At 29.9% G+C, this 20,025-nt stretch overlaps 2 protein-coding genes across 8 annotated transcripts in view; one reads left to right on the top strand and one right to left on the bottom strand.

Annotated features, from left to right (window-relative positions):
* The first annotated feature begins 392 nt into the window (after positions 1-392).
* LOC122566039 (thioredoxin domain-containing protein 17-like) overlaps positions 393-20,025 on the top strand; it is a 28,918-nt gene continuing 9,285 nt past the window's right edge. Inside the window, exons 1-4 of one of the 6 annotated variants that reach the window (XM_043722739.1) lie at positions 393-534; positions 642-908; positions 1,150-1,231; positions 1,315-1,676. In XM_043722739.1, the coding sequence (XP_043578674.1) occupies positions 767-908; positions 1,150-1,231; positions 1,315-1,471 (381 nt within the window). In that variant the 5' untranslated portion in view covers positions 393-534; positions 642-766 and the 3' untranslated portion in view covers positions 1,472-1,676. Of the gene's footprint in view, positions 535-563; positions 909-1,149; positions 1,232-1,314; positions 1,677-2,705; positions 2,845-4,129; positions 4,815-20,025 lie in introns of those variants that run through there. The other 5 variants (XM_043722738.1, XR_006316371.1, XR_006316370.1 and 2 more) reach the window with 5 other exon arrangements.
* Positions 2,014-16,784, bottom strand: LOC122566034 (SEC14-like protein 2). Of its 2 annotated transcripts, XM_043722726.1 has the most exons (11): positions 16,526-16,784; positions 14,798-14,974; positions 8,757-8,829; positions 7,307-7,350; positions 3,666-3,783; positions 3,375-3,584; positions 2,993-3,073; positions 2,722-2,921; positions 2,473-2,615; positions 2,243-2,394; positions 2,014-2,169 (listed from the first exon to the last, which is right to left on the bottom strand). In XM_043722726.1, exons 2-11 carry the CDS (start codon positions 14,846-14,848, stop codon positions 2,057-2,059), a joined length of 1,185 nt encoding a protein of 394 aa, XP_043578661.1. In that variant the 5' UTR covers positions 14,849-14,974; positions 16,526-16,784; the 3' UTR covers positions 2,014-2,056. The 2 variants fall into 2 exon arrangements, with proteins under 2 accessions (XP_043578661.1, XP_043578662.1); XM_043722727.1 differs by lacking the exon at positions 14,798-14,974.

The raw sequence follows: 20,025 nt of genomic DNA, 5'->3' as shown, positions 1-20,025 counted from the left end.
CTACAACAGATTTTTAAAGTTGTGCGTTATACGAATTACAAACACACATAAAACATAGGAGGTGATTGAAACATTCAATGCATGAAAATATGAACATATTAGTATACGTATAGAAGATACAGTTGTTTACGAAAGTATTCAAACGCTTATAGAAAGCTTTGATAAATATATTGTTTGTTAATTTATCTGTTTTCAAACATTTAAAAATTTCATTAGTTTTGTAATGAAGTTCAACTAATATGATTATGAATGAAATTTGAAACGAATTTGATGATGTAGTATATAAAAATTATATAGTATTTAGTATATATACATTCAGTTTACAAATATATATCAAGTGTACATATGTAATGTAAAAGTATGTAAAGGTATTTAAACGGTCAATTATGTATATATTATGTATATAATATGTGTGTACGATAGTATAGGCATAAGGCATAGAATATTGACATTATTACTTATTGGAAAGATACTTGTTGGATTAATATTTATCTTTCAATTATAAAATTTTATAAATCATAATATAACTTGAAGGTAAATGTGTATTGATTGAAATATTAATTACTTTCATTTTTATTAATCGGAACGAACCGTCTCTTATCAATTGGATTAATATCAGCTGAAAATATCTCGTGCAAAAGGTGTCACCATTTTACATTTGATGAGAGGCTGCTGCGCAGTAATATATTGCAACCCATAGAATAAAAAAGTACTCGTTAAGTTTTAATATCATTGTGTTTTGCCATTTAAAAAGAAAAAATAGAAGATGGTTTTACGACACCACGTAGAGGGATACGAGAATTTTGTCAAATTTATGAAAAATTTCGTATCTAATGAATCAGTCTACGTACTTTATAGTGGTAAAAAACTTCCTAATGGCAAAAGTTGGTGCCCAGACTGCGTAGAAGGTATAATTGCTGTACCGTAGTCATTTGTTTTATATATAACCTTAATTTTATGATACATTGCTTCCTTTCCATAAAACCACTTAGAATCAGTATCTTTCCATGTTACATGTTTGTTTTAGTATAATTACATGATAGATTAAGAAACGCTTTTTTTAAATACTGCAAAATATATACCTTATAATATACCATATTAATAAGTTAGTAATCTATATAAATATAAAACATTTTATTCTTATTACAGCGGAACCTTTCATAGAAGATGGGTTTAAAAGAGCTCCAGAATCAGTACACTTGGTTGAAGTTGAAGTTGGAGATCGGCCATTGTAGGTGGCCTAATAGAATAAAATATATATGTTGGTGTGTACTTATTTTTTTAGATTTAGTCTGAAATATTTCTATCTTTTAGTTGGAAGGATTTGAATTGTCCATTTCGAACAAACTCTGTTACAAAGTTAAGAGTACTGCCAACCTTAGCAAAATGGAATACACAAAAACGTCTAGAAGGTGATCAATGTCAAAAGATTGACTTGATTGAAATGTTACTTACTGATGAAGATGACTAAATAATTCACTTTCGTATGCTACAGCAGTGAAACTTAAGATGAGCAGCTCTGTAAGTCACTAAACAATGAATTTTTTACTAAATGTTATTTTTTTATAAGTAATATAGTAAACAGTCAATTTTGTACTCAGAGTGATCTCTTACAAAATTAGGAGATATAGAACTATCTTGTAATCGTATTGTAATAGTATCTTACTTTAGTCGAATTACTGACATATGTCTTCTTATAAGAATTCCTCCTTTCCTTTTTTTCTACAAATCATCTCAACATATACAATTACCACAAATATATATATATATACCATAAATATATATAATAATATCATTATAATTATCACAAATAAAACAAGAACTACATTTTGTAACTAAGCATGTGGATAAATTTTTAGATATAAAGGTGAATTTTTATAAAATCTGTAGGAATTGTATAAAGTAACTTTTGTTTCTTACATATAAACAATTGAAAAAGAAAAAGATTAGCAATAACATAAAAGCATTGGTTTCTTTTAATATTAATTACAATGTATGGAATGTATTTTTCAGAGAGAATATTTTCTATAATATATTATTATTCTAAGTATATTAATTATAAAGTTGTTGGTGTTATTTCTTGTGATCCTGATGGTGGTATAACTTTCACGGAGTAATGGATTTTTTTATTTCTTATTATGCTATAAGTGTTATCAAAAATAATGGAATCTACAACAGATAAATTTATTGATAAAGTATCTGATATTTTTATGATGCAATTGTTTATACAATGTCTACTCACATATAGAAGGTACTTCACAGGTCAAAATTCCAATCTCATCTAATTGATGGGCTGCTACTCGTCGCATTGGTATCACTTCTTTCTGTATTCCATTATAATCTTTCTTCACAATACCAAATCTAATGTCATGATTCTCGGTACGAAATTCCCAGCTACACAATTCCAAACCATTCACGATTAATAAATATAGAATTATATCATGTCATAATCAGTTTATGAATTTTTTATACCTTAACAGAGATCCCATTTCAGACGCTGGGATATCAAGCTCTAGTTTCCCACCTTTCTTAATTGTAACTGTTGTAAAGTTCTCCTTATCTTTCTCTGTGTTATTTACATACATTTCTTTAGGGACTTTGCCACCAAGACAAATCTGAACATAAGAAAAATTTTAATACCATCGTATTTTACTTATCAAGAAATTTGTCCAAATTTTGAAACAATATAAATTTCTTTTTCTTAGTTTCCCTTTTCTTTACCTTGGTCCCAAGCTTTGGGTTGCCATCAGGATCTTTAAGGGTGCCTCCAAGGAAAGCAGGCACTTGATCTCTGTCAATGTTACTGAATATCGCTGTCTGCCATCTCGCAGGATCCGATTTGTATATTTGAATCTTTGATAAGGTATACTCGTTCATAAACTTTTTCGCCACCGAAAATGCGAAAGCAAATACCTTTGGAGCTACAAAAGAATACGAGATATAAACCATCAATCATTTTATTATATGATTATCTGTAATATGAAAAGTGTACCATTAATTATGTAACAGGTCTTTAAAATCTCTGGGTAATTAGCCTCATACATTTGGATTAAAGTAATGACAACTTCTCCAGCTGGAAAATAGAATTATGAATTAATATTTATCACAATAAACTAATTTAATTGGGTGATAAAAAAGCAGCTTCGTTTTAGGAAAAATTACATCACTAATCGATCGTTTCTTACAAATTCATTGAACAGATGACTCTTTCAATTTATATAAGCATTTCATTGGTTACCTTGTTTTTATGGGCCACGAGCATATATAATTAACGAAAAAACGTTACGAAACGACTAGCAATTATACTTCAAAGAGTTGAACAAAATATACTCTGAGGAAGTTATGTAATCATGGTCGATATACATAAATTTTACCTGGTCTCCAGAGATATTGTTTCAAGTTAAAACCCTGCATATCAAAAATTACGACCACCTGACCAGCTGCTGGACCGTGTTTTAACATTTGTTCTCTACATAATTTTAAGTATTCTTCGAGACGTTTTATGGTCACCTTTATCATATCCCTTCTCGAGACTACGTGCAAAATACCATAAATATCAAATGCGTCGAAATACACTACAATCACTGCAAAAATATTGGAATTATTGATTTCATCCTGTGTCATCCTCAATTACGGCTATGGTGAGCATATGTTCTACAATTTACCTGGGGCACCGTCTTTATCGAAACCGCATAAACCGTGAGGTAGATAGTCATTCAAAATTTGAGGAGGATCCCATTCGGCTAATTTGTCAACTTCCCATTGTTTTCGCCACTCCATAGACTACAAAGTAATTCATCTTTAGCTTGAAAGTATTATAAATATAATGTACATGCATTAATAATAAAGTAGGTAAAAGATGTTCATATAAATAATATATTCATACCTTGTGAATTTCAAATCCTAAAAACTATTAAGCTGTATATAGTACTGTGTATAATGATGTAATGTAATTTAATGCAGAATATTATGACAGAGAAATCTATAAGGTTAAAATTATAATTTTCAACATATACTCCGAAAATATAATTTTAGACTAAAAACACTACGACTAGAATTATCAAAATAATGTCTTGCAAGAAACACTAAATATGTTCATATGAATTATTTCTTTTTATTAATTTTATAGAGAATTGAAGATAATAATCGAATTGATGACTTTCTACATACATAGAAATAAAAGATTCAGCGAATGATTGAAGCTTTAGGGAACACCAGTACCATGAACGATTATTACCAGAGATGCACAGATACATACATCCCGTATAGTTCAAAGAAAATTTCTGTTTCTATAAACGTTCTCTTAATACGTAAGAATTAAGCGGATAATCAAGACACGGAATTGAGAAATTTAATTTCTAGTCTGCCTTAAGGGGAGAAAGAGATTATAGTTACAGCTAACATATTGCAATATCAATAAATCAATTCTATTCGAAGGAAGAAAGTAGTACGCATTGAGATATTAGGATCGTTTCGCATTTTTAAACGTCGTTAAATATGGAAATCGATAATGGCACAATATGGGTAGCGTTACAAGCATCGAATCGTGTATCAAGTTCTCCAACGTTTTATAAACCGATGCAGGCACAAAACAAAAAATTACAATCACCATCTTCGCGTAAGAGAATTTAAGTTATTAAATTTACTATTAATAACGTTAAACTTTAATTTAATTATTAAATGAAATATACTTTCTTCGCTAATTTGTTAATGATAATTTTATATTTTTCAACTATAATATTGTAACGATATATATGAATATAAAAAGAAATCTGTACAAAAGTAGGTTCATCAATATACAAGCAGGTATGAAATATTGCAGTTATTTGCATTACAAACAGTTATTCTGCTCTCTCTTTGCTCATCAGCTTGAAGTGTGAGCTGTAGAACTTACCAATTTTTCCTGGTTTCATGAACAAGTATTCTTTTCATATATACATGATGGAAGGACATCGGGGCCTTTCTTTTGGAATGTTTGGGAAAACACCCTATACCCTAGGTTAGACCTTTATTATAACTACACTTAAGTAATAAAACTAAGAAATAATTGCAATGTTCTTAAATCCGATTATGGGTGCTCAAGATTTATGACGATGGGCTTGGGCTGTAAGTGATATAATGGGTCACGTAGCCACGGTCACGGGAGGCACGTGTACCTAACAGAAGTATGAAATAATTATATAGCTCTCCTTAAAAACAAAGATTGATCCGAGAGGTGGAGAGAGGACCATGTAAAGGCAGTTCCATTTGGACTGCGAGAAAGATTATGGAGAGAAGTACTACTTGTACTTTGAGTCACTCCAGGATCGTGTATCACATTGCAGTCGTCATCCCGTTGGCCGTGGATTCGTTACCGAACCTAAATTCATTGTCATCAACATCTCGTTTGCCCGATTGCCGCTATTACTTGTAACCTCTTGTAATCATCACATCTGTACAAATAACGATCAGCTAGAATACATAACCACGATGTTCAATTCGAGTGAAGATTCGTCAAACGCCCGAAATTCCAACGCTAACCCGACATATATGTGAATATAAGTTTAAATATGGTACAAGTTCAATTTAAAGAAAATGGATAAAGCTACTTTCAAGTATTAAATTTCAAAATTAATCAGTCTTTTTTCGTATATTTTTCACAGTAAAATAATAAAATTTTTTAATATTTTAATATGTATAAAATATAAAACTTCTATAATAATATAAAAAATAAATTAATATAAATAAATTCAAACGTCTCTTTAATAAATAACGTATTGCTCGCATTTCGCTCATTAATTAAACTAATTTTAATAATTAATTAACTGCGAATACAGCGAAAAGAATTCAGAAATACTATACTGCGAAGCATCTGAAGCAATGAAAAGTGCATATTGTGTAGAAGAATTGTTTTTTTCCTTCTGTTGGCCACTAGACCATAGAGAGAGTATACTTCGTTAACGCTTCGTAGACGATCTACAAGTCAGTGAAAATTCAAAAGATCGTGGAACGTGTTTCTTCAGGCTTTCTCGGTTAAATTCATGGCTAGAGCTATAGAGCATCAAGCGCGAAAGGTGATGATGCTAACGTTGAGTATGCAACTTATCGCAATTATGCCCAAAGACGTAGATTTCTAGATAACAGTATACCCAGGAATGCGTATGAATTCGAAACTATATATCCTTATTTTTAGCATGAAAAAGTTTTCTCTCTGATGTAAATGATTCTTTCTTCATTCATTTTTGTTAACCGTTTGTGGCTCGAATAATCTTTAATATTTTGCTTCGACTGGTTCATACTCAATAAGCTATTTTTAAGAATTCATGGGTAGAATATATATTTTCATATTTTCATAAATAATAACATTTTGTTTGATCTGATTCATATTCAATAAACTATTTTCAGAAGTGATGTATTATTTGGATATATTTCTGTATCTTTGTTGCCAATAACAACGTATCTTTATACTTTGTACTTTGATTTGTTTTTATTAATACCAATGTTCAGTTGTGCCATCACTAGCACACACACTTCCGTTTTTATTAATACCAGTACTATCAAATCTATCTAAAGCAGAAATTGTATATTTAGTCAATATGTTTCGATACTAAATACTAAATAATTGATGTTGACCTCAACTGTATTACAGTTTGAAATAAGACTACAAACAGTTAATGAATTCATTAGGATCGGTGTCATTAGTGTCTAACACATTGCCAGTCGCTCAACAAGATTGATAATTTTCCACTGTATATACCTTGCAAAGTAAATGGTGGCCTGGTCTTACATTCTCTACTGCACAATTTTACATGGCAATACCGTTAGACAGTCGCGAGGAACTTCATTTTTATACATGCTATTAGAATTTTTCTTCATGTAATATCTTTCACAGTTTTTCTTTAATCAAGCAAAAATTTATCGAAATATTTATATCAATGTGAGTCAATCCGATTGACAATATGTATTACATTTCATTATAGAGATACACAATAATAAGAATACAATAAAATAGGAAAAATTCAATTAATACATGGATAATGGAATTTTGAAATTAATTAAATAAAGTCCTATAAATCTGTTAGTTATGTGATTAATAATAATATGGTTACATTGTATAATTCGTACGTATAATGCAACCGGCGCAATATGAGATATGTGAAAGTTTAATATAAGTTTGAACGAAGTTGTCCCCCTTTCGAAAAGACTTTTTCTACAGCGAAGGAATTTATTATTCGGTTTCTATGAAACTAAATAATAAAAGAAAGGGAGAAATAGGGAAATGAATAGATGGGTTTGTGTCAGTAATTATAGGTGAAAATATCCATACCTCACGTAACATCTTCTCCGCAGCAGCCGAGTCCCATTTTCTTGCTAAAAATCATATATATTTTTTAATTTCTATTTTAGAGTCGAGAAATATTTAATTTTACATTACATGTTTATAATTCAAATGAAATTAGAAAATTAACAAATTTAATACTAATTAAAATTTTATGTTTCTTTATTATATATCTTTTTATACCATTAAAATTAAATTTCCTAATTTCGCAGAAAATATTTAAACAAAAAACTTTTTTCTCTCCTTTGTAAATTTTCTATTTTCTAATTTTATTCAATGATCTCATGAAAATACATTTCTTTCACTGTACTGAATGGATATTAAAGAATCTTTATATATCAATTTATATTTATTTATAATTTTTTATTTTTTAAATTATTTTATATAACAATCTTTTGAGTAGTATATGAAATATATTCCATTTGTGTTATTAGTGTTCAACCAGTTATTAATTTCTTATCACGTGTATCTCATTGCAAATTACACTTAATTTGAAGATACTACGTAGTGAATGTTAGATTCTTTCTTTTACGAGGCTTTGTTCAGGGACCAAAACATCTTTTGAGAGAATTCACATCTACCGAATTGTGATTCACAATTACACACAGTGGCTCATGAAAATATCTGAATAGTCAATTACTCGTCATATTAATACGCCACGTTATTCAGTGGGACCATCTTTAGCACTAATTACATGTTTAAGACTAGTATTTATGTTATATACTAATTCTTTATTAAATGCATAGTTACGGTATCGAAATATCTTTAATCTATCTGTAACTATTTGTAACTTCTATATATATTCTCAGATTTGTTTCAAATTTGAGTGTTCGGTGTAATCATAACAATCGTATTTTCCAAATTTTGTATACATACAATATATACTGTGGCTGAAAAGAGTATTTGTACATCACTGTATTTATTATAGCATTTACATATTAATTAATTAAGATCAAGTATATTTCGTACCATTTAGTAATTTTTTCTTATGATTAGAAAAATTTCATACCAGGGAAATGAATCGTAGAGTCTTATGAGAAAATGCTTCATTGGAAAGTAAGGGTATTTGCAAATACTTTTGGAGCCATTGTACATAAAAATTCTTTACGATAAGTATTTAAATATTTTTATGAGTCACTGTACATAAGGATTTCCAAACAATGTCTTATTTTGTATAATCTAAGGGATTAAGTTCTATAATGACTGTGCCTGCCGTCTTTGAACCAGCCAAACAGGTGGGACATTAAAGATGACTGTATACATATCGTAAAAGCAATAATCGCCAAGAAACGTCGCCGATTACAATGAAATAAATGAACATAAAGGTCCAAGTTGCGATTTGTCGTGATATTGATTGAAATTTTCTTCGGGGCACGTTTGACGCATGCAATGTTGGGAAACCGTACGGACGGTTACAACAAATTACAAGAGTTCATACCTCGAAGCCAACGTAGTAGAAAGTTATCGTCATGATGCGGTTGTTTCAGAATATCTTGAACTGTCCGCCTAAACTGAAATCAGAAGTTCGTATAAATTAGCTGATTATGTAATAAAATTTAGAATTCACGTATCATACACGAAATAACAAAAAGAAAGAAAATTCGAGACTATGCGAGTTTATGGTTGCCACAGAAAGAAGTAAAGAAATAATCCAGAATTATTATATCAAAATATAAGGACGAGGTAATAGAACGATGCGTGAAAGTAATGAACTTGTAAATATATTCGTGATATTGATAATAGATGTAAATGCAAATAATTTACACAAGTGTCTTATCAAAAGGTGCATTAAAATAATAGATATTTTTAAAGAAATGTGAGACATAAAAAAGATTTTTATGGTTTAAAGAAACAAATGGCTTTCGTAATGCTATAAATACTTCAATTTTTCCAAATTCCATAGAATTCAAATGAAAACAGAAATGATTATGAAAAATTAATTAATTTTTTATGTATTTTTACTAAGATTCGTGATAAAACTTTTATGTAGCTAGGTTTAGCAAAAGTATGATGATGAACCTACATCTTTCTACATAGTTGTATAACAAAAGTATAATGACACAGTGTTAGGAAACTGAAATAATATAGTACTTATATAAATTGGAGCGAAAAACAGTAAAAGCTATGCCATGTAATTATGCCATTGCTTATATCATACTATAATCTTACACTATAACTTATAAAATACGTATTTCTATAACATTTATAGCCATACTGTATCCATCTTTTAGCAGGAAGGATTGGTTATATTGAAAATTTGCTAGCACGCCTTTCATCTATGATTTGCAGTGAAAGCAAATCGTTTTTCTGGGAAGTGCACCAACAATTTTACGGTCAGCGCAAAAATCTTAAACAACTTTGTTTCACACAAAACCACCTGCACTTATTTACTTTCACGTAGATTTTTCAGCAGGTTAACTCAATCCTGTTACCAATAATCAAAATACGGGTCACCGATACACGACGTGTATGGAATCTGTGCTTGTAATTGAAACTCTGTTTTGCATGCTGAATTTATTTTAAAAAATTCGAATGAATTTTGCAATATTAATTATGGTAAGAATTCAAATTCTATTCTAAATATATATTTTTTCTGTCATATTGAAAATTGCATCATTTGGAATTCTGTTTTTTAATTAAGTTTAATTTTATTTGCAAATACTTGTGGAGTAAATTTTAGAAAAATTTCTCCTAATATCGATTATGATAAAAATTCAACTCCTATTCTGATTATTCTTTTTTCTCGAACACATTGTAAATTGTATCACTTCAGTTTGAAAATGAATTAATGTAATAATATTACGATTAATCGAATATATCATAGAAGGACGTATATGCTTTCTGCTTCCTCGTTAATCAATGACAATAAAACAAAAAAGAAAAGTAAAAAATATATAGGTGAGTATATGTATTACGTTAATTATTTCTATGTTAATTTAGCTTTTTTCTAGAAACTTCTTCCGCACATAGCAGACTCATACACGTTTTATAGAGACCGCGTAGCTCAATTGCCATAATTGCAAGATTTTCTAAGATCTTCGTTTGCCGGTCACGATTCGCGAAATTGGTTAGTTCCGAACATTAGCTTAAATCAGTTAGCTTAAATCGAACATCAGGCGAAACTCTGTCTAAGGCTTGATATTGGCAGGTACTTGTTAAGTAAAATTGAATTGGAGTTATTCTTTCACAAAATTTAAGCTAAGAAATTATAAAACAAAGTATACAAACATTGTATAACTTATCATTCAATAATAATAATTACATTATGAATATTCACGAAGATAGATATCTTTTTATGCCCAAATTTATGTATTTAACTTTCTAAATATTATAACGAATATCTTATTTCGAATATTTTGTATATCTTTGCATATATTAAATTTCAATGTAAAATTATCGCCATGATATTTAGAGATTGAAACAAATTATATTCAGTTTTTATCTTAGTAGTATTCATAAAAATATGAATTTGTGTAAAAACTCGTAATCTACTAATGATAAAAATTTGCTGTCACTATTACGAAAAATGAAAAATTATTATCTTTTGTCTTTCTCCCACTATCTTTATTACAATTTCATATATGAAATAAAATATACGAAGGAACTATCACGTAACTTAATTGACTGACGAAAAAATATTATCCACCAATTTATTAATACTGGTCAATCTTTAATTATTATACTACATATATAGGTATTAACCCTTTACCTTATACTACATAATATCTTTTGCAAAATTTCCTTGTTCATTAACTAAACAGAATTTATAGGAAATATCGTGTAATCTAATCGATTGATGAAACATCAAACTTAATACGCTAGTCACATCCTTAATGTAGCACAATTCGAGTACCTGATGAAACCGATTTATGCGCACAGAATCGTGTATAAGGAGGCTAATGGACATGCGGAGATGTACAAATGTGTGTGTTTAATCTTCAATAGTATCAGCGTCACGTTGAAAGATCATATGTCAGTATGTATAGGTGAACAGCAGGGTAAAGAAAGTGCCGTTTTACGCGAGGGAACCGTTCACTTTCGATCATCCTGACGTTCGTTTACAAAAAACATTATATACACAAGAAACAGGTATAGAAAGAATAGTCTTTCACAAGGAAGAGTTATTTAAACTCTACGGATGGATTTAGCGACTCTCAAAAAAGAAATCGACGAACAAAGACAGAAGAGGTGTATGCACGGTCCACGTCCTGCGATAAAGTAGTTTTCATCGGGTGAAATCCATCGGATAATGACACATTTGCGAGCGACGAAAGCGATGATAAAAAGCGTGCTCACTGCCGGCAGTGTGAAATGAAAGTTTTAAAGGGATAGGAAGCAGATGTTCATAGTCGATTATGATGATGATCCGCTGATAGAAGGATACTTCCATGTCGAACAGATTTGCATGATAACAGGTGTCATTGCGTGAATGACTGGAAAAAAGACAAAGAAATCATGTCACAAAGTAGAATGGTCAGAATATGAGAATGAAGATATCGTAGATATAGAATGAAGTTAGTAGAGATTTGTAAAATTTAGCAACATAATTAGTGTTGGTATATACACTGATTCGTGAAAGTATTTGGATGCTTATTATAGAATGCTTTTATATAGTATGGGTGTTACATGAAACATTTTGAAATTTTATTTAATGAAGCACAGCTATCATCGTTATTGGTATTTGAAGCCAATCTAAAAATCTATATAGAAGTTATAAGACATTTAGTGCAAATATGTATTTAATAAGAAATTAGTATGCAATATGAATAATGGTCTTAAACATATAATTAATGCTAACGATGATTAAATACTGTTGCCTATTAATGGAATGGCTGTTCAAATACTTTAAAAAACCTCTGCTAAACATGTTTGTTTACAAATTATGTCTATAAGAAATATCTTGTATTACAATTTCCATGGATATACATTTCCTGATTCATTTCAAATTTTACCAACATAATCATGGTAATCGTGTCTCACTGTAACGTTCATGAAACTTCAAATAGTTTTGTGTAATACGTATAATGAATTTATACAACTTTTCTGTTCAATGTTCAAATGTGTTCAATTTTCATGACCTATTCTACATAGATACATAAATATATTCTTTATAGAATCATTGTAGAAGATGAACATTAAAAAATATATCCATCTGTTAACGTCACGTCTTTTATAGAAGTAACGATACGTGTCAAGTTTATCAAGGCTTCTTCAGAGTCATCGCGTTCGGCTATCGATAGCTATAAATTTAAGTTTGGCGATATAAGATATAAGATAGGCTATGAAGAATTCTGAAAATTGCGAATGTTACGCTACAGTTTCGGACGTTATCTAGATGGACGTGCCTTCGAGATTTCCAGGTGACTTGCTTCTTTAAATTCTTTTCTTCTTCTTTTTTAAGTGGAACTACATGTTTTTGTTTATATGGACGTGTAGTCCGTTCCGTGATGAATTCATTGATCTAGATATGTTTGCACTCCGAGCTCATTTAAGGTAGTTTACTGCCGTTCAAACTTGCCTTCCTTAAACGTCCAGAAATTGTTATTTATTATCGGTATTCGAAATGACCTCGGACATCAATGTACTGATTTGCTCTATCTCTAAAAAATAGTTTCACCCTCTCCAATGTTGCAGAAATAATTCGAACAATCTCACTCGACATTCTCTAACGACTCAAATCATATCGACAATTTCGTTGTATATATAATGAACCATCGTAAATTGAATTGATACCAAAATGAAGTCTGTTAGTCACAATAATATTGATTTCTTCGAAGCAACTGTACCGGTAACTGAGGATATCTAAGTATCAGGCGTAGCAGCAGATATCCTCTGTTTGTAAATAAAGGTAATGATAATTTACGATCCTTAGTGTGATTTAGAATTGTCGAACCGAGTAAAGATAAATTTTGAACGACAGTAAGTGACCTTGAATGACCTTGAAGCATCAACATATTGTGAGTTGAGTTCGTCACGAAATGGGACACGCGCTTATCTGAATAAAAATGTATACATAGTACCATTTAAAAAAGCTTGACATCTCAAAGGCACGTCCACCTAGATAAGATTTATGATCATCAGGAGATGTCTCCCTCGAAACAGAGTACGTTTTAATATTTGTTTGCATAACGAATGGTTTAGGAGATAATTATATCACTCCAAATGATTTATCCTGTATCTACTTACACTAATTATATTGCTAAATATTATAAGTCTTTAGTAGCTTCATTTTAAATAAATCTTTAGAGCAGAAAGTATCATACTTTATATTTCCGAGTTTCTTTATGAAAATGACGAGGTCAAGTTAAATTTACTACGTTTCTGATGTTTATTGCATATCAATGAAGGATACATTATTTCAACATTAAGTATTTCCTGTGTACTAAGTAATCTCATTTGGTCTAGTCAAGAATTTACATGTCTAATGATTGTCTTTTTATCCTTTCATTTATAGAATGTTTCTGAAGTGTAAAAATTTTATTACGTGAATCGTGTGATTTTTTATTACTTCTGATTGTCTATTCAAATTAGTTGTGTATTAATAGTATATTCTGTGATCACGTATGTAATTTAACACTTCTCTGTTTATTCGGTTTCAAAGTTTGCATACGGTATCAGCTGTATTTAAAGTAGCTGTGATAATTACTCATTCAATTTCAATCTTTTTTATTTGAATCACGATAAGGGCTGAACCGACATTTGTTTCCCGTCTCTGTATCTGTTTCATGTATGTAGGGTGATCTTGCAGAAAATTTTTGCTGCCAGTTAACAACGTAACATTTAAATAATTAAGACACTCTAATCATTTTAGTTTAAGAAACTGTAGTTTGTCGTTAATTTTCCTTATTATTGTAACATTCTACCAGTGTATCCGATTTGAGTGTACATACGCTGATATTTCTTTGACTACCAGAAATGCGAAAAAATATTCAGATGAAAGTTATTTGATTTGATGGAAGAAACTTAACAGAATGTTAGAATCTTTTCTTGCACTTTTACTTATGGAAGTTCCAGCATCCACGCATTTTTTAAACTCAATTATATATCTTTATTATTATCAATTTATTGTGCATTTCAAGAAGCATTCAATAATATGTACGAAGTATCTAGGCAATAATTTGTTTGGAGTAGTATGTAAAAATAAGAAGTCGACAAAAGCAAGACTTGACTCTATTTGATATCGAATAAATTATTGTTGAAATATATGTTCATATGTTTCGTTGGTTCGTTTCGAAATACGTAATAAGTTTGACAGATAATTGATAATGATAGAAATATACAAAAAAATCACGTTACGATATGTTTCGTATATTGAAATCAACAAACAAAGATCAAATTAAATAAACTGCTCAATCACAAGATTCCAGAACGTTAGTAAAATATTCGCCAGACACGTTTATAATGTTCTTTTCGAGAGTGACATATTATTAACCTCGACCCTGTGGTCGTACCTTTCTTCCAATTGAATGGTTGACTTACTTTCATCAATGCAAATCGCTGGTTATCCTCCAATCCCACTACTTTCAACATCCTTGTGTCCTTTTTGTACGTCTTTTGGCGGTTTTTGAAGCTTCCGTTCTAGCTCTTTCACCCTGATTTGCGATAATGCGTTCTCTGCCTTCTGCTACCGTTACCTGTCGTTTACCTCGTTTATTTCTGTCTCAGCAACAAAATATATAGAATTTAAGTCACAAGGTGTCACGCAAGACTTTCTTCTAATGAGTTTTAATCTCTGTTAGGAACAGGCAGTGGTCAGATACAAAATTTTTGATAGCATGTATGATGTACAGTGATTCACAAACTACCTTGATTCACACTTCTAAAAACATTTTTGAATATATTGCGTTTATCATATAATCTGTATATGTACATATGTAGAAGTTATATATATGTTGGTATTTATTGCAAGTATATAGTAAAGATTACCAAAGTATTCGAACGATCAATTATTCATTACATTAATAATCTACAATATTTACAACTAATTATATATTTATATGAAATTGTTATATTTTATTTTTTTACTAGATATATGTTTGCAGTAAATGTTCTCCGATTTCTATATACATTTTTAGATTAACTTCTAATTCTATCAATATAATCATGATAGTTGTGCCTTATTAGAATGCCAATGAAATTTCAAAATGTATTACGTAACATGCATAATGCATATATAAAAATTTTCTGTAATAAATGTTCAAATATTTTGAACTATAGCCACTATAGAAGTAAGAGTGAATCATATCGATTTAATGTAATAGATATCACGTTCATTACTACATGGTAATCGATTCATTATTATGCGCATGACGACGGGATTGCATTTCAACAAGAATGTGTCTCCAAGGTGTTGTAGAGTTGTGGTTGTTAAGGTCGAATGTGTATAACTCTTCTGTCTTTTTCATAAAATCCATGTAAAGTGATAAGAGATCTATACAAATAGATTTACAAAATTTATACATGTATATGGTTATTTCAGAGGTACTTAAAATTTGTATTATGTATTATGTAAACAATGTTGTTTGCATCTTGGTTTGAGTTATTCTTCTTTGTAGACACAAACTGCAAATGAAATGAATTGTTAATATAATCGATAGTGTTTGCAAATAAGACATGACCTGATCGGATATTACTTGTTTTATAAAAAAGAAAAATTATACTTGTCCCTTTCGTACCATAATATATTCTTTAATTAAATTAGTATGTTGCTTAATATAATTAGAATTCAAAAAAGAGAAAGAAGTAGAGAAGTGAAAGAAGGTTCACCTGAATTTGCAACTCGATTGCGTTACACATTTAATTGTGGACGGTGAAAAATTACTGTTACATTGGAGGAATAACCGTATAATGTTACTAGCTGAAACTCGAAATGAACTACAAGCGGTTCATCTAAGATATTTAATATAATACTTCAATAACACAGTTGTATATTAATTTTTCATATTAATTTATAATTTTATCTTGTTCTCATATATAAGTTATATACTAATAAAACAGTATTAAAAAGATATTACATAACAAGTGTCCTTTAAGGAATATAATCGATGCAACAGCCACAAAAATTCAACTCTCTCCTTAGGTGCAAATCGATGTTGCAATCAAATAAATTCTCTTCGATCGGTTTGATCTCACAGCCACCATTAAAATGCACCTCAAAATATTGAAAGAAAAAGAGAAACGTTACCGAGATAAGAAAACAATGTATACCTCTTCTTTGAAAAAACCTTTCTCTTCAAAACATAGAACGAAAATCGTCAACAAATCACGTTGTCACTTGGCGCGCAAACACATTCGAATAGAGCGCATCGTTATTGCGTTCGTGTTTCGCGGCTGCCGGCTTACTTAATGGCGCAACAGGTGTCTCTTGCGATCGTTGCGACCGCGCTCCAGTTCGAGAGCCAATTCCCTACTAAAAATGAATGTTGCGCACTGACTGGCTCTCAAAGAATGGTACCGTTCTGTTCTGCGCTGTGTTCGCGATGACCGGTATTACCTTGTCACGGGATACCCCACCGCTTACAAACCATTGCGTTAACCTACCGGGATTTTGCTTCGTTAATCGGCCGTCGCTATCCCCCTCATTTCTCGAAACTGATTTCGTAAAGCGTACGTTTGATATTATCTATATAAAATAAATAAATATTAACTATACAAATTAACTATACAAATATTAATTATATAAATTAACTATACAATATGAACAGCCATTTTGAACATATAATAAATTGTTGAACACATAAAAGATAGCCCTCCTGAATATTAATTCTTACTAAAACATTTCAAAATGTTTTATATAATGCATACAATATACGATACATAAATGTTTTCTATGGTAAATGTCAAAATACTTTCGTGAGCCACTGTATATCTACTATCTATATATATCTCATTCGCATTTAATATTTGAAATTTTCTAAAAATATACCTCTCTCAATAATTGGCCAGATGAGACGCGACATATGGCCAGTTATATTATTGAAGCAATAGTCTATCTTGTGTGCGTTCATATACAACGTAAAGAAACGTGAAATAATCAAAAGTCATTTCGACTGTCTTTATTTGTTGAAGTAAAAGAATAATCAACTACGTGCTGAAATATGAGCTCCTCCTCCTCTGCAGATTACAGCTTACATTGGGAAAGATGCAACATTGAGTTAGACAATCTCAGATGCGCACGAGTTTGTGAGTAACTCTGCATCATAATATTGATTAACAGCTTTGTGGTACTTTAGATACTCTATATAATTGCTACATAAATTTACCAAACATATGACATCCTTCTTATATCAAAAACCATGAATGTGCAAATTTTCATCTATTCAGTAAAAAGATTGGCTAAAATGCCATTTTTATGTGCTCTTAACTATACAGATTAAAACAACGAATGTGACATAACAATTGTACTATGAATGTGTTTATGAATTTGAACCTAACCTCTCAATGCTCAGATTTGATGAATATATATTAATATAGATATTTAAACGATAATAAACATGTATTATACTACTTTGATTAGGGTGTTTCTATCATATATTAATATACAGAGGTTACAAAAATTTACTTTCTAATGAAGTAATTTGGTTATTAGATTCTACATTTCATTTCCATAGTATTAAATTTGTATAGTCATATGAAATATATTACTAAAGTATTACTAAATAATACGGAATTTAATATAGAGGATTATCCACTTAAGAACCCGCGCTCGCGAGAACTTGGAAAATAGCTACATGTAGACTTACTACTACAATTAAAACATGGCATGCGCCATCTGTGAGCTGCTACTAGAACTAGAGTTAGTTATAGGCTATAACAGGGGGAGTTTGGTGTCACCGAACACTATGCGCATGGTGTTTCCTTGAAAAATAATCAAATATGTACAATGACACTATTTGCATTATTCGACACTCCTTCTACTTCGTTCGATATTTTTTATACCTAACGATCTAAACATTTTTTTTTACGATGTAATTTAAAATTTGGATAATGGATAATAGATAACCCTGTACTTAGATCTAATTGATTAGCATGTAAATATTAGTAATAAATACAGTGCTGTGCAAATACTTTTTGCAGCCACTGTATATTAACATCATAATTTTCGATAATCTTAGATTTGCAATCATCATATTTATTTATATAAATTCATAAATTCTATTATAAGCAAATTGTCGATCGTGGAGAGGAGAATGAAATTAAATTTCATGCCGCCATTTTAAAGCACTGTTCGCACCATCTGTCGAAGGGTTTTGAAGTTACCTGTCGGAAATATTGACTATCACCGGCATTCAACCTCGATCGATCTCTCGTGTTCGACCAGAGACAAAGTACACAGATTCGACTCATCGTATCGGATTCGTCCAGTTATTATGGCGTAGAATGTTAAGTGATATACCATTTCCTATGAGGATTTTCATCAATTAAATGTAATATTATCAATCTGAAATATCTGTATTCTTGTTAATTAGCGTGGAGGAAGTGATTCATGCAATTGTAGTCATTCGGTCGCGCCTGCATCAAAGAATGCAGATTCGTTTCAAACGATACATTATCGGCGTTTCGTGCCGGCATAAATTTCGACAGGGAAACACACCGTATAATAGAACACATTCACCAGTATCGAGGTTAAACATTTTCGATCGCTGTCTTGTCAAGTAAGTGACTTCTTAAAATTATATTATACTGTTGATTATACTTTGAAGCTTCTTACACAATAATGTCATTTGTGAAATTTTACAGATTACAAGTTACAAGTTACTGGTTATTAGTAGTAATTAACTTTCTTTACAACAAATACGATAAATACATATAGTAAACATATGTATACGTGCAATACTATACATATAATACATGCACTACAATTAAATTCTATCAATTACAAGTTAGCTGTCATATTCGATTATATTTTAAGTATTATACTATTTTTATTAATGAATAGTTTTCTAAATAATTGTTTATGACAGTCATTTCCTTTAATTTACATACATCAAACAGATAACATTTGTACAACTTTATTTGTTTTATTGCTAGTAAGATAATTTATCAGTACCAGTAACTTGTAACTTATAATTTCTAACAATAAGAATTATATAAACGTAGTTATGTTTTTATTGTATAAAATGCTAATATAGTATAATAAAATTATATTACGTATGTATTATATTATTATATATATAAATATTTCCATATCTCAGAAATAGTACCGGAAATACGTATTTTGCATATAAGAAAGATAAATCGCAAATATAAAAAAAAATGTTGTTCAACTAGCTTTTCGAGAAAATAGAAGTTTTCAAAGTATTATTTCATACAAATTTTTTTGATATTTTAATATTATAGAAAATAAACTGGCACCTTAAATGAATGTATAGTAATATATTGGAATCTATTAAAATTTCAATTTTCAGTGCGTTCATTTTATATTCGATTAGTTTCATTTATTTACGTCACTTGCACTATTGATGTATCATGTTTATTCAAGATATTAATATGTTAATCCATTCACTTGTCCAATCGAATATTTTGTTACATTATTTCAAAAGTAGTGAATAAACATTCACACATTCTTTAAGTTTATATGAGAAATAATATCATAATATGTGTTTTTTCAATTTCTCCATTTATAATAGATATAAGTATAGAATATTATCATTACAATTCATTATTACATATACGTTATTAGAAAAATTCATTATTATAAAAAGGAT

The sequence above is a fragment of the Bombus pyrosoma genome, linkage group LG3 (genome assembly GCF_014825855.1).
Source record: "Bombus pyrosoma isolate SC7728 linkage group LG3, ASM1482585v1, whole genome shotgun sequence".
In the NCBI taxonomy this organism is placed as follows: domain Eukaryota; kingdom Metazoa; phylum Arthropoda; class Insecta; order Hymenoptera; family Apidae; genus Bombus; species Bombus pyrosoma.
Note: the sequence above shows the minus strand (reverse complement) of the source record. Positions and strands in the feature narration are given on the sequence as shown.

What these genes read in the sequence shown, in the direction of transcription:
- LOC122566034 (XM_043722726.1), bottom strand. Translation starts at nt 14,848, where the DNA reads ATGTTGAAAGTAGTGGGATTGGAGGATAACCAGCGATTTGCATTGATG. An exon ending in ACCCAAAGCTTGGGACCAAG is followed by an intron (nt 2,616 to 2,721) that starts GTAAAGAAAAGG and finishes TCTTATGTTCAG; the next exon opens with ATTTGTCTTGGTGGCAAAGT. An exon ending in CTGTGAAGTACCTTCTATAT is followed by an intron (nt 2,170 to 2,242) that starts GTGAGTAGACAT and finishes TATCTGTTGTAG; the next exon opens with ATTCCATTATTTTTGATAAC.